This window comes from Penicillium taxi (genome assembly GCF_028828555.1).
Source record: "Penicillium taxi strain IBT 34144 chromosome Unknown utg000003l_segment0_segment0, whole genome shotgun sequence".
Classification (NCBI taxonomy): domain Eukaryota; kingdom Fungi; phylum Ascomycota; class Eurotiomycetes; order Eurotiales; family Aspergillaceae; genus Penicillium; species Penicillium taxi.
Genome location: NW_026643205.1, coordinates 1,894,100 through 1,915,961, shown reverse-complemented (window position 1 = coordinate 1,915,961; position 21,862 = coordinate 1,894,100). Strand labels below are relative to the sequence as shown.

At 45.2% G+C, this 21,862-nt stretch overlaps 9 protein-coding genes across 9 annotated transcripts; 4 read left to right on the top strand and 5 right to left on the bottom strand.

Annotated features, from left to right (window-relative positions):
* Positions 1–513: 513 nt before the first annotated feature.
* Positions 514–1,452, top strand: N7495_004181 (HNH endonuclease signature motif containing protein; the record flags this gene model as incomplete). Its single annotated transcript, XM_057206832.1, has 1 exon — positions 514–1,452. One exon carries the CDS (start codon positions 514–516, stop codon positions 1,450–1,452), a length of 939 nt encoding a protein of 312 aa, XP_057064512.1.
* Positions 1,453–2,229: 777 nt separating this feature from the next.
* N7495_004180 (ATP-binding protein) lies at positions 2,230–3,886 on the top strand (the record flags this gene model as incomplete). The annotated part of the gene is made up of 4 exons (XM_057206831.1): positions 2,230–2,236; positions 2,291–2,958; positions 3,060–3,379; positions 3,544–3,886. The coding sequence occupies 4 exons, from the start codon at positions 2,230–2,232 to the stop codon at positions 3,884–3,886; spliced, it is 1,338 nt and encodes a 445-aa protein (XP_057064511.1).
* Positions 3,887–5,019: 1,133 nt separating this feature from the next.
* Positions 5,020–5,940, top strand: N7495_004179 (uncharacterized protein; the record flags this gene model as incomplete). Its single annotated transcript, XM_057206830.1, has 1 exon — positions 5,020–5,940. One exon carries the CDS (start codon positions 5,020–5,022, stop codon positions 5,938–5,940), a length of 921 nt encoding a protein of 306 aa, XP_057064510.1.
* Positions 5,941–7,206: 1,266 nt separating this feature from the next.
* On the bottom strand, positions 7,207–8,272 carry N7495_004178 (aromatic alcohol reductase; the record flags this gene model as incomplete). The annotated part of the gene is made up of 2 exons (XM_057206829.1): positions 7,207–8,151; positions 8,204–8,272. 2 exons carry the CDS (start codon positions 8,270–8,272, stop codon positions 7,207–7,209), a joined length of 1,014 nt encoding a protein of 337 aa, XP_057064509.1.
* Positions 8,273–9,097: 825 nt separating this feature from the next.
* N7495_004177 (uncharacterized protein) lies at positions 9,098–10,843 on the bottom strand (the record flags this gene model as incomplete). The annotated part of the gene is made up of 1 exon (XM_057206828.1): positions 9,098–10,843. The coding sequence occupies one exon, from the start codon at positions 10,841–10,843 to the stop codon at positions 9,098–9,100; it is 1,746 nt and encodes a 581-aa protein (XP_057064508.1).
* A 1,664-nt stretch (positions 10,844–12,507) lies between these two features.
* On the bottom strand, positions 12,508–12,786 carry N7495_004176 (Fic family protein; the record flags this gene model as incomplete). The annotated part of the gene is made up of 1 exon (XM_057206827.1): positions 12,508–12,786. The coding sequence occupies one exon, from the start codon at positions 12,784–12,786 to the stop codon at positions 12,508–12,510; it is 279 nt and encodes a 92-aa protein (XP_057064507.1).
* A 199-nt stretch (positions 12,787–12,985) lies between these two features.
* Positions 12,986–13,591, bottom strand: N7495_004175 (uncharacterized protein; the record flags this gene model as incomplete). The annotated part of the gene is made up of 1 exon (XM_057206826.1): positions 12,986–13,591. The coding sequence occupies one exon, from the start codon at positions 13,589–13,591 to the stop codon at positions 12,986–12,988; it is 606 nt and encodes a 201-aa protein (XP_057064506.1).
* Positions 13,592–14,332: 741 nt separating this feature from the next.
* On the top strand, positions 14,333–15,721 carry N7495_004174 (uncharacterized protein; the record flags this gene model as incomplete). The annotated part of the gene is made up of 3 exons (XM_057206825.1): positions 14,333–14,376; positions 14,433–14,467; positions 15,015–15,721. 3 exons carry the CDS (start codon positions 14,333–14,335, stop codon positions 15,719–15,721), a joined length of 786 nt encoding a protein of 261 aa, XP_057064505.1.
* Positions 15,722–17,946: 2,225 nt separating this feature from the next.
* On the bottom strand, positions 17,947–19,275 carry N7495_004173 (uncharacterized protein; the record flags this gene model as incomplete). Its single annotated transcript, XM_057206824.1, has 5 exons — positions 17,947–18,317; positions 18,370–18,434; positions 18,483–18,880; positions 18,937–19,044; positions 19,114–19,275. 5 exons carry the CDS (start codon positions 19,273–19,275, stop codon positions 17,947–17,949), a joined length of 1,104 nt encoding a protein of 367 aa, XP_057064504.1.
* Between the last annotated feature and the right edge of the window lie 2,587 nt (positions 19,276–21,862).

The window sequence follows — 21,862 nt, the reverse complement described above, 5'->3', positions numbered from 1 at the left end:
GATTCTATTGGCTGTGGGGCTAATTATAATCATTACCAGGCTATAGTATAATGCTGAGAATCTTGTAATTGGGTTGGCCTTAAATTCTCTCACAAAACTTCCGGCCACAGCTTCAACCGCCATCTGGAAGGTAGCACAAAAAACAAGCAGTCCACCGGAGAACATCGTTGTAGATGATATACACCTATAGAATCACCTATCGAAGACCTAACATGGACTCTCCCAAGGTCCCTTAGCTCCTATGCGCCCAATTCGGCATGTTCAAACATGTTCTGGGTCTGGAAAATAAGGGAATAAATACACTAAGTGCTCTACGCGTGTGATTTCATTGTTTTCTTATTTTCTTGCTTTTAAATATGAAATTCAAAATTTTGATTTTTGAAAGGTCGAGCAGTCAGTTATCTCACGTGGATTTGCGTCCCATTCCGCCGACCTCACCGTCCCACTGTATTGTCTTCTCTCTTTGACACGAACGTCTCTTGGGTCGCTTTTCCCTTGCTCGAGGATACCACAATGTCTCGGCCACTTGCTGCTCCTGTGTCTTTTCTTCCTCGAAATGTGCATTTCTGGAATGGTCAGACTGGAGATTATCTTGGTGGTGTATGGCAAGAAGGGTCAATCACCAATCATGATTTTTTTATGATGCTCAACATTATCCTCATTGTTGAGGTTCCTCCCACCGCCTTATTCAAACCAGCTGGCCAAATTATTCAACAAGATGGCCAGCCATTGAGCCCTGGCAATTATGTTATCAATGTCACATCAGGATCCATCACACTAAACGATGAGCCAGTTTTCCGACGCATCCTCTCTCATAACATCACTGGAAGGGAGGATTCATTCACTGAAGATATTCGTTCCCGAGACAAAAAATGTGTTCTTTCTGGTCTCCCATGCAGAAATTGGCATGTTGGCATTTGGCATGGATTTGAAGCTGCCCATATCTTTCCTATTGGGAAAGAAACCCTTTGGAACCATGGGGGGTATAATCGTTGGATCACAAATACAGCTACAGGGAGACATAGATCTTCAATCAACTCGATCCAGAACGGATTTTTGATGGATATCCACCTACACACGTCTTTCGACCAGTTTCATGTCTCCGCCAATCCTGACAACGGATACAAGATCACCGAATTCATTCCTAGCTCTCGTCCTGTTGATGGCAAGATACTTGACCCTGTTTGCCGCGATCCCACCAATCCAAACAGTGTGTCTGTCCATCTCCTACGATGGCATTTCCGCCAGAGCGTCCTAACAACCATGAGAGGGGCCGGAGAGCCCTCCTGGGATGAGGACTTTCCCCCAGGAAGAGATATGATGGGAGTCATTCGATCTGGCCCACTCCCCGCAGAAAGAATGGAAGTCGAGCTGTTCAGTCGACTTGGAAGTTTGGAGTTCCAACAAGCTCAAGATGAGGAGCGACCTGAACTCAGAGGATCTGATGCTTGAACTGTACTTTATTTGTATTCTTTTATCTTGTTTGTATGATTATGATGTTACGACTGCTGTTATTATTTGCAAACTCTCTGAACTCTTAACTTGACTGTCGACCTTCGTCCTCTCATTTTTATTTTTTATGAACATATTTCTTTCATTGCAGACTAGCTTTTGTGCTCTCTCTCTCTAGAGAGAATCAATTTGAACTTCTCAATTAAAGATCTAGTCTGATGTCTGATAGCTCAAGTTTTCTTGTCTAGCATCGCATCACTAAGTATCCATAAAAAACGAGAGCAAAGACGAGCGCTGTTATAATAAAAACTTAACTAAAAAAATATTATTCATACTGTAGTAAGTCAATATCCCCAAGGTTATTAGCGTCATCTCTATATACAAATTTGTGTAAAACTCTTCGAAAACTAGAACAGATACCTTATATAGGAAGATTATCTGGGGAAGTGGAGATTTCCTCCAATCCCGAGGATGCGCTAGTCTTATTTTGGTAGTTAATATGACTTCTCTTTTTTCTTCTCATATATTTGCATAAGACGCACCACTTTCTCTGGAAAACGCACTAGACTCAAATACTTTGGGTTAGGGTAAAGAGTAAATAACAGGCTGATACCACTCTAAAAGAGGAGAGGAAGAAAAAAGCATATGCTCACCTGTGCTTCGAGTCTCCCGCACCTTCCTTCTAACTGAGTAATTACCCTTCCAAGGTTTCTCTGCAAAATGGAGGTCCTCTCGACTATTTTCTCTTGGCTCTCTACTTGTCAAAGTCCCTTCGACATGGCTGGTTTGTCCTTTCTCTCCAATAAGTAATCTTGGTCTTTGACATGAACGATTCTAGAGCTCGGCCCACTTTGTTCCCCACGGGAACGCACTGTTACCGAACTTGCACGAATGCTCGATGAGGATCGAGTCATACATGTGAGAGGCACGCCTGCTTCTGGAAAAAGTACCCTGGCCAATCTACTCGCTCGCAATTACCGCCAGAAGAAAATCCCGGTCATCGCGTTTAACTGCTGGAGAGATACTTGGGATTACAGGCAAAAGATTACCGAGCAAGCAAGTCTCCGAGGCTACGAGCAGTTTGATGATTACGAATTTGTCAACCATGGTGACTATGTCCTCATCTTTGACGAAGGACAGATGACTTACGGCGATGATGCTTTGTGGATTGGTCTGATCAAAAACCAGAGTGGATCACGATATCATGGACCAAGGATCTGTCTGTTCTCATCATATGGGAGTGCTACAGAGGGACCGGATATAGACGTACTGGATTCAGTGTACAGAAGGGCCAGTCCTTTGGCATACCTCGGGGCACAGCAAAGAGTATCAATTACACCATCATCGATCAAATTCTCTCCAAAAATCGCCCTGTTTTACAACTTGGAGGAGTTTGAAGAAATTGTTGGACTCTTCTGCAGCCAAAAGAGTGGATTCCCACAGCTCCGACTGGACGAAACGGCGCGTGAGTACATCTATGATATCAGCAATGGCCACCCCGGTGCAGTCAGTGCTATACTACATATGTTACTACAGGTGATTCTTGCCTCCATAATGACAATTATCTGGCTTTCCTTCTGATAGCTAATCACGGTTCACGATAATAGGAATACCATAGTGACCTGAAGCACCAAGATCTCGTGATTGATGACACTATGGTCATCAACAGTCTAGATGATGAAGGAAAGGCGTTTAACCATATCAAACCCCTCCCAATTAGCCGCTCGTTCCCTGTGGCGAACATACAAAAAGTCTCCTCCGAGGCTGCAGACATCCTTCGTAAGGCTTTATCAGAGGGAAATGTGGAGCGTGATTTGAATAACCCAGGATTAAGGCAATGCTACGAAAAAGGTTGGCTTCATTCAGAGCCATTGGATTGTGATGCGGGGGACACAGTCTGTGTGTTCCCCACGAGACTACATGCAAAGTAGGTGATCTGATTTTACGGAAGCTATTTGATACTCATTGAACTAGGTATGTCGAGCTTTATTACACTAGCTCGACTATGAAATTCCCTCGCGACAGATATCCTGATCTCATGACTCTAGCCCGAGAGATATTATCGTCTTTTTCACCCCGCAATGTTTCTAGCGGGATCGGACATTTTGGCAATGCAGCCATTATCCGACTATATGAAGCAACATATCAAGATGAGTTTTACCGTGCGGCACACCAGGTCCTCGGCTACTCTATGAACGTGACTAGCGAGTGGTCTTCAAAGGGCAAAAGCCGCATCGACTTTCGGTTTGCTCAAGTCGCATGGGGCGTCGAGTTGTTGAGAGAGGGAGACCAAATTCAGGAGCACTGTCAGCGATTCTATCCTGGAGGAACTTACGCACCTTGGATTGCTGAAGGATCAATTAAAGATTGGCTAGTCATCGACTGTCGAACAACACGACCAAACCCTAATGGTGAGAACCGGAACAGCCCATAATAGGTATTATATGCTGACCTCATGTTAGAAATCTCCGAGAGCAAACTCTGGCGAGCGGTTTTTGCCGCCGACTTCTCGTCCCTTGAGATTTTGGATTGTTTCAACCAGCCGGTTTGCCCGCAAATCCTCCTCACAAACTAAGGGCTCTCTCTCGCTCTCTCTCTCTCTCTCTCTCTCTCTCTCTCTCTCTCTCTCTCTCTCTCTCTCTCTCTCTCTCTCTCTCTCTCTCTCTCTCTCTCTCTCTCTCTCTTTCCCGACACATTGATATAACCTTCTTGCTATTGTTATATTTCCTTATGTCCTTGCACGATTGCTCTAGCCTAAATTGTTCCTGTGGTATTACATTCCATAGATAGTTAGCTTTGGCTCCACAGAATATGATGATATTCTTCACTATCACACGCGTTTCCATAACAATGGCCTTAGTGTGACGGAAAATACAACTTGGAATGCTACATGCTACACACTACAAAGTCTCCCAGCTGCTCAGAGGGAAGAGGAACATTTCCGGCACGCCGCCACAGCCGACGAGGAAATATAATGCGGACACTATGCCAAAATTGAAACACACATTGCTTGAACTAGCTACCAGGCTCTCATAGATATACTCTTGTAAACTGAGTTTTAATCAATTTTTGCTGGGATTATAGAGAAAGTCATACAAAATCTCAGACATATGAGGATCAACGTAGCAACAAAATCATAGGAGCTTTCACTAAATCTACAAAACTATGGGCTTAAGAATACAAATTGAATATCGTCTACACCGTCCTCGTGTCTGTGGTCGGGGGTTCGCGATGGGCCCAGAGCCCGGATAAATCCAGGTAGAATTAATTCTAACATTATCTAATTAGGCTTAGTCTATTTTTATTACTACTTCTTTCTCTTCCTTCTTCTTCTTCCTTAACCTTTCAAAATCTTTATCAAAGAATCATTTATCACCATGTCTTCAAATCCATCAGCCTCCAAATCCCCAAATCCATTAATGTCGCCTACCTCTCCCACTTCTGGGCCTCTCCAGCAGTATCGTTCACCTGCCATGGCTCAATTGAGGAACGACTTGCAGAGCGTTGCAAAAGCCCATAACAAAGTTTATGCCATCCAGCTTGCCATCATAGTCCGATGAAAAGACGATGACACAGGCGCAGAAGACGACTGCAAGATCATGCAGCAGCTGTTTGGGAAGTTGGGTGTGCGCTGGAAGTACTATATCATTGATCCAGCCAACAGTGGGTTTGCTTTCTACCTCCAACAAGAGCTCCATAAAATGCTTGATCATTGCAACTCTTTCAAACCGGAGGATACCCTTGCAGTGTTCTATTATTGCGGCCCTGAATCTTGTGTCTGGAAAGTATAGCATTCCCTGGATAACTCTCCAGTCGCAGCTATTTGGGGACCCCAACCGATCGGACAACGATACTCTAGTTATACTAGACTGTTGTTATTCTGGACTAGCAACTCGCAGTGGAGCTAGTTGCGCCCACCAGGTTTTGGCTGCCTGCCTGCCCCACGAAATATCAAAGCGTCGGGCGCCAAACAGCGTTTCGTTTACGCAGCGAATCTGGAGGGCCGCATGCCACTTCTTTTATCAAAAAACCCTTTCAACAGCCCAGCTTTACCAGCAATTGATGGAGGATTTGCCAAAGGCAGCACCCGAGCCGATTTTGAAGACTTTTGGAGGAAACAGACCCATAACGTTTGTCTTCACACCCAAAGTAAAGGGAAAGCCAGGAGGGCTGCCCACAATCCTCGTACGCCTTCCAACTCAAACACGAGAGAAGAATGTCCTCGCCAAGTTAACCCTAAGCGGCGACACTAAAGTCTTCCCGGTTATGTTCCAGGCCGCAATCAGGACTCTCCCTCCAGATATGAAGGTCGATATTATGGATTGTTTTGAGACCGATGACTCGGTTTTCTTCATTTTGAGAATGACCTTCGAGTGCCTGGCACTCTGGGAGATGGTTGTCAATTTAGATAAGATTGGTTCTATCATTGGGCCCTCCCTAATGACCAAGCCAAAGCCTCATCAGCCCCAACAGCCTCTAGACCCTTAGGGTCCTCAGCAAAATCCGCGCCACAACATTGAAAATGTGCCATTTCGACAGGCTGACCCAAGGAAGCTTCGTAGAGCCAGACTTCTGTAGATCTGCTTTCCCACTATCGCGCGCCTTACTCCACGAAAATGAAAAAAAAAAAAAACAAAACCAACAAAAATCACCCAAAAAAGAACTCAGTGTGATTCAAGCCCGTCTTTATTTCATTACTTCCCTCTTTGTTTTTGATCTCTCTCAGTTGAAAAACTAGCATAAAGTCTTAATACCAGAGACTCTTTTTTATGTTTCGTAATCAGATATTCCAGAATTATCCGAGTAATTTTATAAAGACGAAGATATTTTGCATCTCAACCAATTCAATCCACATTTAAAAGCAAATGAATAAACGACATCAATATTTCTAAATAAAGTAGGTCTTCCAAGCGCAAAGAACACCGTAGATGGAATTATCTAGTCTCATACTCTCCAACCTTGAGCATGCCCAGGCGCGATGTGCCAGACCGCTCCCGGTCGATCGTCATGATCTATTTCTTCTTCTCAAATATATTAAGCAAAAGTAGAATACCTATGAAAGGTGAACGCTGCGTCAGTGTCGCGTAAAGCTTCTCTCCTTAGGCCGTTATTTCCTGTTTACAATCTTGAGAGAATTTCGACGCTTACTTCAAAGAAATCTCAATCCTGGTGTTACCAATATTTTGAGCTAGCTTCGTATTTCAAGGAAAAGGGTTTCAGGGCGAGGGAAGGCTTAGAAGTAGGTTACTACAGAATTCAGATATTGAATACAAATATAACTTTGGATTGAAGTTATGCGCCGCATCCCATCAACCCCCATGGATAGGCCTGTCGAATCATCTGTCTAACTTGAGTCGAATAACCCAAGATAGTAGGTCAAATGGTCTCTTGAAGGTTTTGAAACCACTCTTGTAAGATAAGCTCTTCTTTTAACGATAAATGAAGAAAATGCCATCGCCACCATCAATGAAGCGACAAGTAGCGCGAGGTGGGGTCATTTGCGACTTCAATGCGACTTCAGCACGACATCACCCCAATCCGCCTATGCTTCACCAATCCATCAACATGACCAGGGCATAATATTTGACATCCCGCTTGAAAAACGAGTTTCAGATTCGGCATTGGCAATTTTCTTGCGACTAATGGGATTGCGTGTCGAACCCATAAAAATTAAAATGGAGCGCTTATCAATAGATATGAGAGCTGGGTACATCAAAATTTTAAAGCAAATTCAGAAATCTATTAAGCTATCATTTATGAAGCCATACGCTCAACACGAAGCTGCAATTCCTTGACCATGTCAACCCCAACTCGGGTAGCCTCATCCAGGTTCTCCTCCGGCAGACCGAGCAGGTTGTTCTGTGCCTTGGCCGAGCAATCACTCGGATCATCTGGGAAAAACCCCCTTGCGTAGAGCAGCTTACTAAAGCCAGCCATGTTACCAGTCTTAACCAACGCCAGGCCATCTGCGTATCGCTTCTTGCTATCCTCATGAGTGATCGTCCAATCAGCATCACTAGTGCCCGTGACGTGCTTGACGCTCTCAAATATCTCAGTTTGGTTGATCACAAAGCTCTTGAGGTAGATAGGTTTGTTGAACCACGTTGACACAGTAAGGCTCTTGTCGTTTTCGTCCTCAGGAAGCTCCTTGAGACTGAGTACTTTGGCCACAGCGCGCCCAACCTGCGATAATGTCGATACTGAGTTCTTGGTTTTGCCGTCGTCATACATCGTAAGAGCCCGCTTGTCAAAGTCGAACCCGAGACGCGCCTCACCACCCGCTAGGCTGTAATCATACCAGAACCCACAGCTAACAGTAATCCACTGCATACCGAGACTCTCAATCTCGTCCCTGGCAGCCTTGGCAATGGGTCCAAGCATGATATCCTCTCCAAGTTTAGTGTGCTCAATGTCGCCAGCGTACCCGTTAGGCATGATATATGGAACACCAGCCTTGGCGGCCGCCTGGACGAGCTTGCTGTGGGTGTCGCGGGGCGCAGTAGGGGATACCGTGATGATGAAAAATTGTTGGCCCTTGAGGGCAGTGACAATAGAGGCCTCGTCAGAATAGTCAACTAGGGCGACCTTGACGCCCTCGGGGAGTTTATTTCTGCTACCTTTGCGGGAGAGGGCCGTAACCGAGTGTTTTCCGGTTTTAAGGAGAGCGGCGGCGAGGTGGGATCCAACAGTGCCTCCGGCCTAAGGACTTTCGTTAGTTGTTGTGTATATGGGGCTGGAGGGATACACCTACACCGACAATGGCAACTCTCTCAACGGCGTTTTTGAAGCCGGCAGGCTGGTTCTTGGCGTACTCGGGCATTTTGATTGTTGAAAACCGTCTGTTGAATTGATGATTCAATATATAACGATTGTTGTAATTGTGGCCAAGAGTGGTGGTTGAGGTGTGGTAGCTCTTATAGGTCTTGTAGCTGTTGCTGTTTGAGCTTGTGGGTGTTTGGTTAATTTTCCATGGAGCAGAGAAGGCCTGTCCATTTATAATGTTCAGTCTCGACACCTGCAGAGCCAAACTTCGTTGCCATTCTCTCTTAAGCTAGTCACACTAATCGAATTGGGCAATTCCGAAACGCTTAATTCCGCGCAGCTATTTATTCTCCAGGCACTATAAGGCGGGTAACACATGACCGTCACCGTCGCAGCCGCACTGCGGGGATTGGGCCGCGGCAAGCCTTAGCGTCAAAGGTACTGAAACCCTTGTCAAAGTGCCTAGTGACGTACATAACCGTCGGAGTTACAGATGAATGCCATGATCGTCCCGCACCTCTCGGCCGCAGCAGCCGCACATTAGGGACAGCGGCACGACTAACTCCGCTCCGGTACGCACCAACACCGAAGCGGTGTCAAGTCACCATAGCTGATCTTTTTCCACCCTCTGCTTTTCTGTTTGGTGGAGCGAAATCTGTCCAAGACGCCGGAAAAGTCGGAGCAGGAAAAGAGCGAAACGCAGGAAGAGCTTGTTTAGATGTCTTCACTGGCAATTCTTCCTAATTATAATATTGAATTTCATTATGGACCATCTCAGAGTGCCACACCATGTTTCGACGAGTTGAATCTACACTGATGGGATCGTTTTACAGCGCACCCCTTACGCACCCCTTACGCACCCCTTACGCACCCCCGCGCGCTACTAGAGCTGGATGTCGGGACCGAAAATCGAAAGATATGGCTCGATGAGAAGCTGATCCCAGTCGAAACCCCAGCCAATGTCCGGAAAAGTGGCGTTGGTCTCGGGTTCGGGTCCCGGCTGCGCCTGGAAGGATTCGTAGCCCGACTCTATAGCTTCTAGCTGCATAAGATCTTTCCGCTTTCTTGCTATATGGAGGCTGAGAAGATGCCGCGCTATTGACAATGCCTGACGGGTCAATACTGTTTCCGTTGCCCTAACAAGATTTTCCAACGTCTTAAAGGCAGCAGGGATGTGAGCGGAAGAGGCCGGCGTGTCGATAGCCAACAAGATACAGATATACTGGAAGATACTGCCTATCACGTTCCACAGACGGCCGTGGTTGATTAGCTGCTCAGCCGCTCCTATTGCGCTATTCCCACAATCGATAATGAGTTGAATTATCTCATCCGTTATGCCTGTGTTGAGCTGATAAATGCGTCGATAGAAACAAAACGCAAGGTCCGCCTTAGTCACCACTAGAAACAGGTGAGTGAATTGGAGTTTACTCAATGCCGTGAGACGATGAAATAGTTCCTCCCTCGGAGTTAGATGCTGATTTTCAAGCTGGAACGGCGAGTTAGGCGACGGGATGATTTGGACTATTTGCACGAACTGGTCGGCAACAGACCCCAGTATCGGCATAATAGCCTGACAAGTCACGGACCCAAACGTTACAGCTGAACGATCGTACTCATACGATAGCATATGATGCCCAGCCCACGAGATCCAGAAAATTCGCCTAAGCCGGTCCGCATCATGCCCAACAACAGCAGCGCCGGCGACAAACGCCATCCTTTTAATATTCTCTTCTTCATGTAATCCAACCACTTCACAAAGGTGCATAAGAGTGCACGATGCAATCCAAGCATGACTAGGGCGGGTTGTGGCCCGTAGATAAAATAACCGCATACCCCACGCGATGATATGGTCGACGCATAGCATACGTATAGATCCAGGATCATCGAGGATAGCTTTAGCGTACTGGAGCAAATCAGTCTCCCGCGAGTATCTGTTTGTGGAGAGGAACGACCCGAAAGCAGCGACGCCGGCAGCTATGGCGCTAAATGGGACCGCGTTGCTGCTGGAGCCATGATAATAATCGCGACATCGCTGGGCGTAAATTCTTGGGTCCATATAGTCACCGATAGGCCCCATTGAAGAGAAATACACATTTGAGTAAAAGGCGAGGTCGTCCTCCGAAATTAGTTTCCCTAGGAAGCCATGCGCGCTGGAAGTCTCTTCAGGGCGAATCCCGAAGTTGTACGCGAACGAGTTGATCTTTGGAGGGCTATCAGAGCCAAGAGCCACACCCAGGATGTGCGGGAAAGCCATGGCTGCCGATGCTCCAGTGTATCTAGACTTCTGCACGTCAAAGATCCCGCTCCCGACGCCAGGGCTCTTTGACGATGAACTGTCAGCTCCGGCAGCTCCTGCAGCTCTCATCACCTGAGATTGGCTGTCGGGACTGCGCGATTTGGCGGTGACACCAATCGCCGTAGTACTCCCGCCGCCATTGATTATATGCTTGGCCAAGAGTGGAGCGTGCTCGCCTTCGCCCGCAGTGCTAGAAGTGTCGTCGTACCTGCAGTTATATCTGTAGGTGGTGCACGTGCTGCAAGGGTACTCCCCATCGCATTTTCGCTTGCGCTGGTGGCAAGGTATGCATGCCTTCCTTGCACGCTTGCGCTTACCAATCACTGTGGACATGACTTGCTGTAACTATTGCTATGTCATAATCTTCGAGGCTTAGTTATCACAAGACAATTGGTGGCGCTATTGGTTGTCAAAGGAAATGGGTTGGGACCCACTTTTAGGTGTGTATTTAAGCCATATTACGCCCTCGTTAGAAAATTCAGTTTCATTCATTTGTGGCATTTGAATGATTGGCCAGTCTGAACCAGTCGACTTGACATGGGTCGACCTTCACGTGACCATTTCGCCTTGTCAAAGGCCCGATTCCTGCTTTAGTTTAGTACATTTTAGTCAGCTTGGAATGGCCAACTTAGGCCGTTCCACCTTATAGGTTTACACACCCACACATACATAATTTGACTACAATTTGCTCCATTCCTATTTGCCTATTCGTATCCACCTTAATTGGTTTGTCAGACCTCCATCCGACACGCCTCAATATGAGACCACGTTCCATAAGCCTACAACATCTTTTCGCATTTACGTGTCTAATTCCATGATGATTCATGCACTAATCAATCATGGGTTACTTCATACCTTTGGAGAACTAGTCATAGTCAACCAATTGCATGAGATCTCCAACGAACAGGAATAATCTACTTCCTCTGCGATAGCGAAGACTGCTGAGGTTCTACCTGCCCCTTTCTCCAACTTATGAGACAGGATGCTATGGTCCACACGATCAAGGCCATAACCTACTGGCAAGGGCCGAAAGGGTACAAACCCCTTTGCCCGAGCAATAAGATCACGCACTGCTACCCAACGAGATAGACTCGGGATAGCTCGAGGAAGAAAGTGATGCAGGAAAAGGCTGGCCCATCTGTTTTTAGCCGCGCGCAGGGGCGGAAGGGACTTGAAGACCCGGCGAGCAAGAAATAGATAGCGTTTCATGTCGATGCTAGAGGGAAATGAACCAAATTGCCACAAGCACTAATCGATAACGGCTGCATTAGTTACGCTACTGTGAGCGGCGACCTTGTATCCGTATAATAGTACCTTGGCGGTAAACGGCGTAATTCGCGATCTTCTAATAATCATATATGCGACACCGATCTGGAAGTGCACAGTTAAAAGTCTAATTGTTGGTGAGTAACAAGAAATCAAATGATCCTATGTGATACATGGATGAATTACCTTATGTTTCTCACAGCTTTCTAACATCCGTACTCAAAACTTAAGTTTTTATGCGCGCTTCTTTACCTTCTACATAATATGCCAAGAGAGATGTGTTTTTTTTCGCAGGTCCCCCGCTGCTAAAACTCATTACGAAGCAGTCATCATCATGTACGAAGGAGACGGCAGATTTCAATTTTCCGGTAGTGTGTTCAAGCTCCGCGTTTTGTTGCTGATTGGTAGACTTAGGTACGATCATTTTGTTACGATTGATTTCATCGAGAAATCGTGAAGTCTCCGGAGAATCAATATTCGATTGATACTGAGAAAATCATAGGCCATTTATAGCGAGGCTTAACTATTTGTAATGAGCAGTTTTGACTGTCTGAATGAACTTCCAAGAAAACGCCAACAAGAAAAGCCAATCATCAAGAAATATCTATCTCGTGACTGAGCTCATCAGGTTTTCAAGGCAGGTTTTCAAGGCTGATTTTAACATCAGCCAAGACAAAGCTTGCCAACTCCTTGAAGAGTGTGGGCTTCTTTCCATCATCATCCTTAATCATTCAATCCTTGTACATCTCTTCAAGGCCACCCCCGTATGCTACAACCTCCAAGTATTGTGACCGCTCCACATTTTTTTCGCCAATGGTGACCAGAAACATGCCGAGCTTGAACAAAAGTGAGCTTAGAATCAAACGGCACATTCGGCCGTTGCCGTCCACAAATGGGTGGATATTGACGAAGGAGTGGGTATACTTGGCTGCGAGTGCCACGGAATCGATTTGTCCACCATTCTGAGCATCAGTCATATCACCCTCTAATTCGCGGATCATGGTCTTCATGAGCAGTGGGACTCTCTCTGAGTCTGGGAATGCATGTAGTCCACATGATACATCAAATTTACGATATTGTCCCGCATATTCCGTCCAAGGAGTATCCTCTGCATCAACCTTGTGGTATAGGATTCTATGAGCTTCGAGGATGATTGTTTCCGATAGACCGTTCTCTCGAAATGCACATAAAGGCCGCTGCCTTCGCGTGCTAGAGGATTTCGTGTTGAGATCGAAGGACAGCAGAGGTGTTTGCTAGAACATCCTTTCGAAGCAGTTCTTTTTTGAGGGCCATAAATTCCTCACTCGTCTCCCCAATATCCTTAGGGACCTCTTTGCCCTGGAAAATTGGCATGCATAGCTTCAAGGTTATGCCTTGTTCTGACCCGGCTCGTTCAATCATGTTCGAACCGTACACCATTCGAGCGAGTGAGTTCAGGATCTTATCCTCAAGGGAAGCTTCTTCCTGTGGTGAAAGCTGGCTTTGCAGGTGCTCGGACAATTGGTTGCTGAGTATCATGATTTCCGAGAAGGCCTCATCAGGGTCGAAATCTTCCATGCCGATTTTATAGGCATAGGCGTCGTCCATGGCGATCGTAAAGTTTGTATGTCGCCCCCGGAGGGAACTAGCGCGAACCGTTCCCTTGCCTTGCATGGAGGAATCCATATACTTTCGCAGCGACTTGGTAATATTCATTGTTTGAGCGCGATGACATGATTTTCGTATGGGTGTGGAGGATTTTTCAATTTCGAGGCTATCAAACAAGTCGCAGAGGTTGCCTTGCTTAGCTTTCATAGGGAATTTTGTAATCTCCATTATGGAGAGGGGGTTTGGGTTGGAAGAAAATACGGCAAGGAGGATGAATCATCCAATTTACTATGTATATATTTTCTACTAAGCCCAGTTAGGAGCCTTTACATACTATCCCACGCTATTATAGTTCTCTCTTGTCCTAATGTATATGATATCCTATTATACTCTTCTATATTGTCAATATAATTAACCCTTAACACTGCTATACTAAAAATACATCCTCTTATCTAGGTAGCGAGTGTTGGAATAAATATAACCTTCCAAGGTTATAGAGGATCAGTAAGGTAGGATAATTGTCTTCAAACTTTGAATTACGAGGAATAAACATTTTGGTGTCCAAATGGTTTGTAAATGCGGGATCCTAAGTAATATAATGTACAGAATAAATTAAAACCAGTCTCACCACAACTGTTTTAGTAATAATATTACAGAGTAAAGTATCCAAAGAATGTCAAGAAGACGACAGAGAAGCTCCAGGTAGTCGCCTTAGATGCAGCACCCGTGTATAGAGCAGCAGTAGCAGATGTGCCAGAGATGCCAGAGACGGGGCTAGAAGTTCGGGATGAGGTGCTCTGGATAGCCTCAGCAGTGGGATAAACGAATGTCGAAGACGATGCGGTGGTGGTAGGAGAAACCTTCAGTGAAGAATAGAGGGATGCACCATCAGCACCAGAACCAGACCCAGATCCACTAGTTTGAGAGCTGGAAACGTCCGTTGGGGAAGGATTGATTGTGTCGGTACCAATGGCAACAATTGTCTTGGTTACTGGGATGATCGTGCTGCTAAGGTAGGTTGCTGTCGTCTTCAGAGTTGATGTGCCACGGACCGTCTTATAATCTGTAGTCAAAGTGGCGGTCTTCGTTATATAGATGATAGTTGTGAGGGTAGTGACAGCTTCCTGGCCAGAAGGAAAGGGCTTAGTAGCGGTAGCCGAAACAGTCTTCGTGTCAGCAATAGGGCAAACAGTCACATAGGCCACCGCGGTCTCTGTCGTCAGTGATGTAGTCTTCTGGGATTCAGCGCAATTTTGGATTGATGAAGGGCACACGCCGGTTGGATAAACCTGGGTAGTGAAAACTGTAGATGTAGTGAAGCTTTCAGAGTCGTGATTGGTTTCAACCAAACTTGCGGGTGTGGCGCTAGTATTAGGCTCTGTAGTGGTGATAGGACAGATGGTAGTGTAGGCAACTACTGTTTTAGTCGTGTAGTAAGTCGTCTTTACCGATGCTGGACAGTCTCGAACCGACGATGGACAAGCAGTCTTTGTCAATACCTCAGTAGTCAAGACTGTTGAAGTAGTAAACCGGGAAACAACGGGCGCAGTTGTTTGTATAGAAGTTTGAGCACTGGTGCCGATCGCGATTATATCGGTGGTTGAAATTAAGGTGGTCGTATCCCTCTGAAAATCGGTATAAGACTTCGCAGGCACGGAATTAGTAGGCACAGATGACGTAGGCACCGAAGACACAGGAGACACAGGCACAGAAGTCGTAAGCACCGAGGAAGACTGTATAGATGCAGACACAGAAGACAAGGACACAGAAGAAGGGAGCACAGAAGACGGGAGAACAGAAGAACTACGCTCGGGAACAGACACAGCCGCTGTGGAAAATGGTACCGAAGACACTGGTACCGAAGACACTGATATCGAAGACACTGGTATCGAAGACACTAATATCGAAGACACTGGTATCGAAGACACTGGCACCGAAGACACTGGCACCGAAGACACTGGCACCGAAGACACTGGCACCGAAGACACTGGCACCGAAGACACTGGCACCGAAGACACTGGCACCGAAGAACTGCGCTCGGGGACAGATACAGTCACCGTGGAAAATGGCCTGGAGGAAGAGAGAGCAGAACTAGACGGTTTTGGACTGGCAGAACTTTCAGTGAGTGGAGTAGATGAACTTGGCGATAACAAGATCGATGACGATATAGCAAGAGAGCTTGATAGAACAGCTGAAGAAGACACAGCCTTGGACGTGATAACAGGGTTCGATGCAACTGCGGAAGAAGTAATAGCTGACGAAGAGGTTGGGACCGCACTGGTACTCGGTGCTGGGCAGGGATTGCCATCTAGCCGCATAGCAATATACTCGATCACATTGTTATCCGGATCATCGTAATCATATGGAACATACCGATACGTGAGTGACGAGCTTGGGGAGTAGCAGATTCCGTCAAACAAAAAGGTACCAACACAATCTGCGTACTCCGAGCAGACATCGACGCAGCCCCATATATCATCCTGTTTAGAATTCGGAATGGTAAATCCCGAATAAGATGCAACGTTATCGTCACAGATTACCTGATAATAGTAGCCATTATCTTTATAATACCCATCAACACAGCTGCTGGTCGTGGGAAGGGTGGAAACGGTGCATGTTGAAGCAGTAGGGGTCGATGAGGCACTGGTGGAAAGAGTAATAGTTGAGGTGATAGTCGTCGTGTATTCAACCACTGCTGTTGAAGTGGATAGCTGAGTAGAAGAGCCGACCTGAGTAACAATACATGGATTGGTAGTGAACCTTTCGATCGCTGCAAAGGTGCTGCTGCTAATGGCGGTCGTTGCCGTGACTTCTTTCAACATGATACACTCGTCATGGTACCCATCGAAATTGGCTGCTGTACACGACGCGCTCAAGATGCTACAGTAAAAATAGCAATGGTAGGGATTGGCGGCGACCAAGGTACCGTATACATTCCCCTGTAGGGAAGATGTAGTGCACTGCTCTTGCCAATATACACTACCGGTAGACCACACGGTATTGGCGCACTTGTCACCAGCTACAATAGCAGAGTCACCAGCGATACAAGTAGTCTGGGTGGTAGTAACTGGAATGATACTGGTGATAGTGTTTGTCACAGTCTCGGAGTAGGTTGATGTGATAGTGGAGAGAGAGGTAGAAGCTGGGGTCGCAACTGGGCCGGCAAGTCCTCCTCGCAAGAGCGCTAGCAGGACCAGGGACCTGGACCAGGAACGAGACTGACCCATGACCGTATAACCTATGAGAAGGAACACACAGGCACAGCGCTGAGCGGATTAAACGAACGGACGTCTCAAAGAGACTTGAAGCCTTGAAAACAGAAGGAATGAATAGGTTAAATTATCGGGCAGATGGCGGTCATATTAAAGGGGAAATCTTCCAAGGTTATCATATACATAGACCCAAGCCGCCCAACTAGTTACGGTTAGATCCGATGGGTGGACAAAGAATCAGGTTATCTTTGCCGACGAGCTGAAAAGTTTTTTCCCGCAGAAAATTCTACTTTATCTCACCTCTATAATAGAAAGAAAATTGGTACCAAATTCCCTCGACAGGAATACCAAGAACTGTAGGGCTTATAGGGTACTTAATTCCAATGTGAAGGTTTAGTATTTTACCTATGAGGAATGCTAAATGGACACCTACAAAGTAAATAGAGCCACGATCGATCCCCTTGGCTGGAAAAATGGTAGCTATTAGCGCCTTGGCGAAACATGGAACTATGATTGGTTATCATGTATTACTAAGCTGTTTGATAATAGAGAACAAAATGGGTTTATCTCATCTTCACTCCTCTGTTGACATGTTTTTTGGGACGTGTTTTTCGTTATTTTCAGGAAATTGATATAGACACAACAAATTTCGATAACGACATAATATTCTTGCTTACTTAATTTTACCACCCCAATTTGGATCGTGTTACCATAATAACTAGTATTTACCATTTTATACTCGATTTCACCCTCTATATCTAAATATTTCTCTCTTCAAGTCTCCTGAATCTCTTGAATTATGTATATGCTACCCCAATTGAACATGTTTTCGAATCTAAAGACCATCTTCAGCCTCTGTACGCCAACATGCACTATCTCATGGCTATGTTGTGTCACGGTGTAGGCTCAGGCAGGAATAATACTGGAGCTGATGTAGGAGCTGGTTCATTCACTAGTAGGCTAAGACGAAGATGTAGCTTGAAGAGCTATGTCCAGACGGAGTTTCAAAGTTTACATGAGGTTATGGGTCACGTGCTATCATACGAGACCCTAGCCCTAGGCTAGGACTGTGAAGGGCTAATACCAATCTTGAATGCAGAACTAGTGATGCCGACAAACTGTCTTTATTAAGCTTGAAGAGAAGAGATAGAGACTAGCTATGGACATGTGGCAATATAAGGGATGCGGGTGCGGGAGGCACGTGACGAGCATGAGCGGCACAGGCATGAATGCTAAAGCAGGCACCAGCCTGTTACATTTTCAGTGCGAACTGGAGGCATTGTGGTGATTTAAAAACAGTGGGTTGCTAGCTATATTTCCATTTGGTTGCCCGATCGGCCGGGAACCACTTTAACTAAAGTGATTCATTCTTCATTTTCTCGTATCTGTGATTGTAATTGTCTCTTGAATTCTCACAACTCCAGGGAGGTTAGTAGGATTCAGATGCTCCTGACTGCTATCGTAATCTTGGGAGAAAAGTCTATGTCCTGGTGGTGATTTCACTGATACCACAGCGTTCTTGGGCGCTTCAAGACTTGGACGCTGGGTATTTGAGTGTGTGCCTTTCTTGCTATCCATTCCTGATAAAGGGTATTCGGACGGACTCTGTTTATAACCTTTCTTGGATAGTTTTGATCGTTCATAGGTCCAGCGAAATAAAGGACGGAGAGTGATGAGGCTGCCTGCGATGATTGCAGAAGCGTTCTCAAGAACTGTACAGATAGTCAATCCGAAGACCGCATCTGTGGTTATATTAGTATTTGAAAATTTATCGAGGTAAGATTTTGTACATACATAGAATATCCGGGGAGCTGTAAAGACTGATATATGGAATTCGAACGATACATCCCACAGCCGCCCTTCGAATGGTTAGTTACGCGTAAACTGAGAACGAGGGAATCACATACATAGACCCGAGACTAAGAATAGCCCCGACCGCAAATTTTGTCTTGGCGTTCATCTGTAGCTGATAGACAAGGAATATGGGGAGAATTCCCAGAGTCAAATCGGAGATGAGGGAAAGAACAGTGTAGATATAAGCAGAAATAACTGTGACCTGATTAGATGCGCAGTGTCCTGTCTCACCGGGACCTGGATCTATTCGGTTCCAAAAGTATGAGGCAGGCTGGCAGGAGAAGAGTAAAGTGAATCCAAATAAAAAAGTCGCGGAAACAATGATTGCGACTACTACAAAGAGAATTTGCCGATGTAAGTTGATGACAGTTATTCTCAGGAGTGCAACAGCGATGGAAAGCTTTGCGAATGCGCAGCTCCAAACGTATAAAATAGTAGCAACCCAATACCACTTGGTAAAATGATCAGTATACAATTCAATCCCAGGAACAAACTCGAAAAGCCTACCTCTAGGGCGTTTTTATAAAGTGTCAGATTTGGGAAATCTGTTTGATGATGACAAAGGCCTGTCATGGATCCTCCAATGAGACATGTAGCCATCCCGATAAACATCGTCTGTACGGAGAAGATTTCGTCAAAAACTCAAGTCCCTAAACACATTTGAAAGCTTGTGGTTATACAAACCAATGCAAAAAGCATCAACCCGTCATCCCAACCGAATGCTCGAACAATGTATAGGCGTACAAAGCATCTCAATGCAACTGTGGTGACTGCTAAGGCCAATAGAACGATGCAGACAACGAACATAGCCATACTGTGGCCCACAAGCGGCATTGGGGTCTTCATGTTGAGAAAAATGGCTCTAGTTAGTCTCAAGATAATTTCCAAATGTTGTTTCCCCGTTCAATGAATTTCCCACGCGATTCTTCGCTTCCACTTTGGTCTGTACACCCGAATTTTGTGATTTTCTCGAAGAGAATGAGTAGGTAGCGAGTTTTGTAACTACTTACGCCGTACATCAAAAATATCTACTAGAAGCTGTTAACTATTCGAACTTAAAAATTAAGGCCTGGTCCCTTTTAGCCAGGTCAATAACTGAAGGAGCAGGGTTTGATTAGCGTACCGAAATATAAAAGGCTCCACCGGAAGGATCTGAGAGATCCTTTTCAGAATGCGTTGGCAAACTTTACCTTGAAGGCATGAATCACTACACAGTATTTCAATATGGATGTGCGCCGGGGGTAGTATCTGACTCTTCACTTTATTATCGAATTATCAGATTCCGAAACTGCTTACAAAAGTATCTCATCTTTGTTTGATATCTGCATGGAGTACGTAGTAATCAAACTCCAATGTAGATCGCAGGAATTCCGAGGGTTCGGATAAGGGGCGTTGCAATAGCCTTCCTTCAAACTAATTTAAATGAGTGTTCCAGGCTAAAATCCAGAATGACCTCAAGAGGGAGCTAAGATTCTTGGACATGCAGACCTCGTAGAATCAATCATTGCCCAACCCGGAAAAAGGAGTCGGGTTTATGATCGATGAACTGAACATCTTGACACAATATTGATGCGATTACAGAGTCCCTATTTGAAACTGTTTATATATGTTCATATATGTTCATAAACAAAATTGATATTTTACGGCGTAACTTTAAATGCCTATCCTGCCAAGTGAAAATTTGAAACAGTTGTTGCTCCCTACTACGAACACTAGAAATACTAGTTTAGGCCCTAAATTCCTCTGGAAGTAGTAAATAAAGTGACTTCTTAGTATTTCACTGCCTCTAAGCCGGGATCACTGTAATGAAACGTAATGCAAAAACTTCAATGGGGAACTGTTTTCAAAAATTTAATACTATATTATATCCTCTAGACTACGATAACCATTAAAAATATGCCGTATTATCGTAGTATAAAGGTATGCAACTAGGTTGAGCTGAACAAGTAAAAAAATCGTAGAAAATTGAAGCCGGCATTAAGTCTAGCATTGAGTCCAACATATAACGGCGTTAAAGGAACAGGTATTCGGAAATGAGATTCCCCTGGAATAATTGAAAAAAAAAATATTATTACGGTAACCATGGGAAGCACTTAATGGTTCTAGGTCAGAGAGCCCACCATAAGTTAGAGGCATCCTGGGGTACCTCGGGTTACCCCGGACCGGCTTCTACGGAAGCACTTCCGGAGTCACAGACCTTTTTCCTTAGGAGAAGATATCTCGGGCTCCTAATTACTCATAGAAATTAGCGAGGGAAAGTGTCGGTCAACAGATCAACAGGCATTATAGCCACTAACTGGCGGAATGTCCACCATATCGGTGAGCTGTCAGCCTGCCCGATAGATTGTGGCGCATCAAGATAGTTCTACTCCTGTTCCCCCGTTCAGGAGACTGGGTAGTCTCCGTGGGTATAAAGTATAGGCTAGTCACTGAGTTTTGAAGGATTCCTTCAAGGATTAATCATTGTATCAACTTCAAATTTGATAGTGAAGCGGTCGAGGTGGCGTAGGAAGTTTAACTGACCGCAGATGTTCATAGATATCTTCGATTCTATCCACTGAAAGCTAGGACATAAGGAAGTCTCCCTCGTTGAATTTCACGAGCGTTCAATCACCCTGGCTTGTAATCAATTAGACTTGTTCGGTATGTGGATGGGAGCAGTTTCTGGGGAATAGAATTTGTGTTGTTGATGGGAGATGTCTTTAGTAAACCGACCATAAAGGGAGCCTCTTACTTAACCTAGACACATTGGATTTATGCGTATGTACCTAGGTGGGAGTTCAGGGGGTTACTACCATATTCTGTCCGCCCCTACGGTGGGACAATATATGAAAAATGCTATTTTGCGTGTCTGCTGCGGTAATAAATCTTATCCAGTTATTAATAGGAGTTCAATAAGAGGCAGATCCTCCGAACTAAAATCGTGACAGCAGCTTTTGTAGAGGCGTGGTAAAGTACGCATGCTGTTAACCCATAGGCACTCCGAAATCCTTCATAGTGGCTTAATAAGAGTCACGGATTGTTTCATACCAAGCCACTTTACCACAGATAGACATAGGCATTTCCTCTTCTTCCTTCATCATTATCACACATTATGAATTCTCACTACGTTTCTCCATTCTTCATTCCATATATAGTATTAAGCTTGTCATTAAATACCCATGTTTAATGAAAGACAAGAGAATTTAAAGAACTAGTATTTCTATCGAGTCTTCTTCAGTCGCGACAAAATTTCAGGTCGTACTTTGTAAGGCACTAACTAACAAGATAGGTCAGGACAAATATTCCTCCGACTGCCCAGACATGCCAAGTTCAACGGACCCTGATTTTATTATTGTTTTGATAAGGGGTCGATTTAGTCTAGCTGTGGCAGGGAAGCTTGCGTCCTGATCCAAAATCACAACACAGCCGCTTTCCAAGCACTAATTGCCTC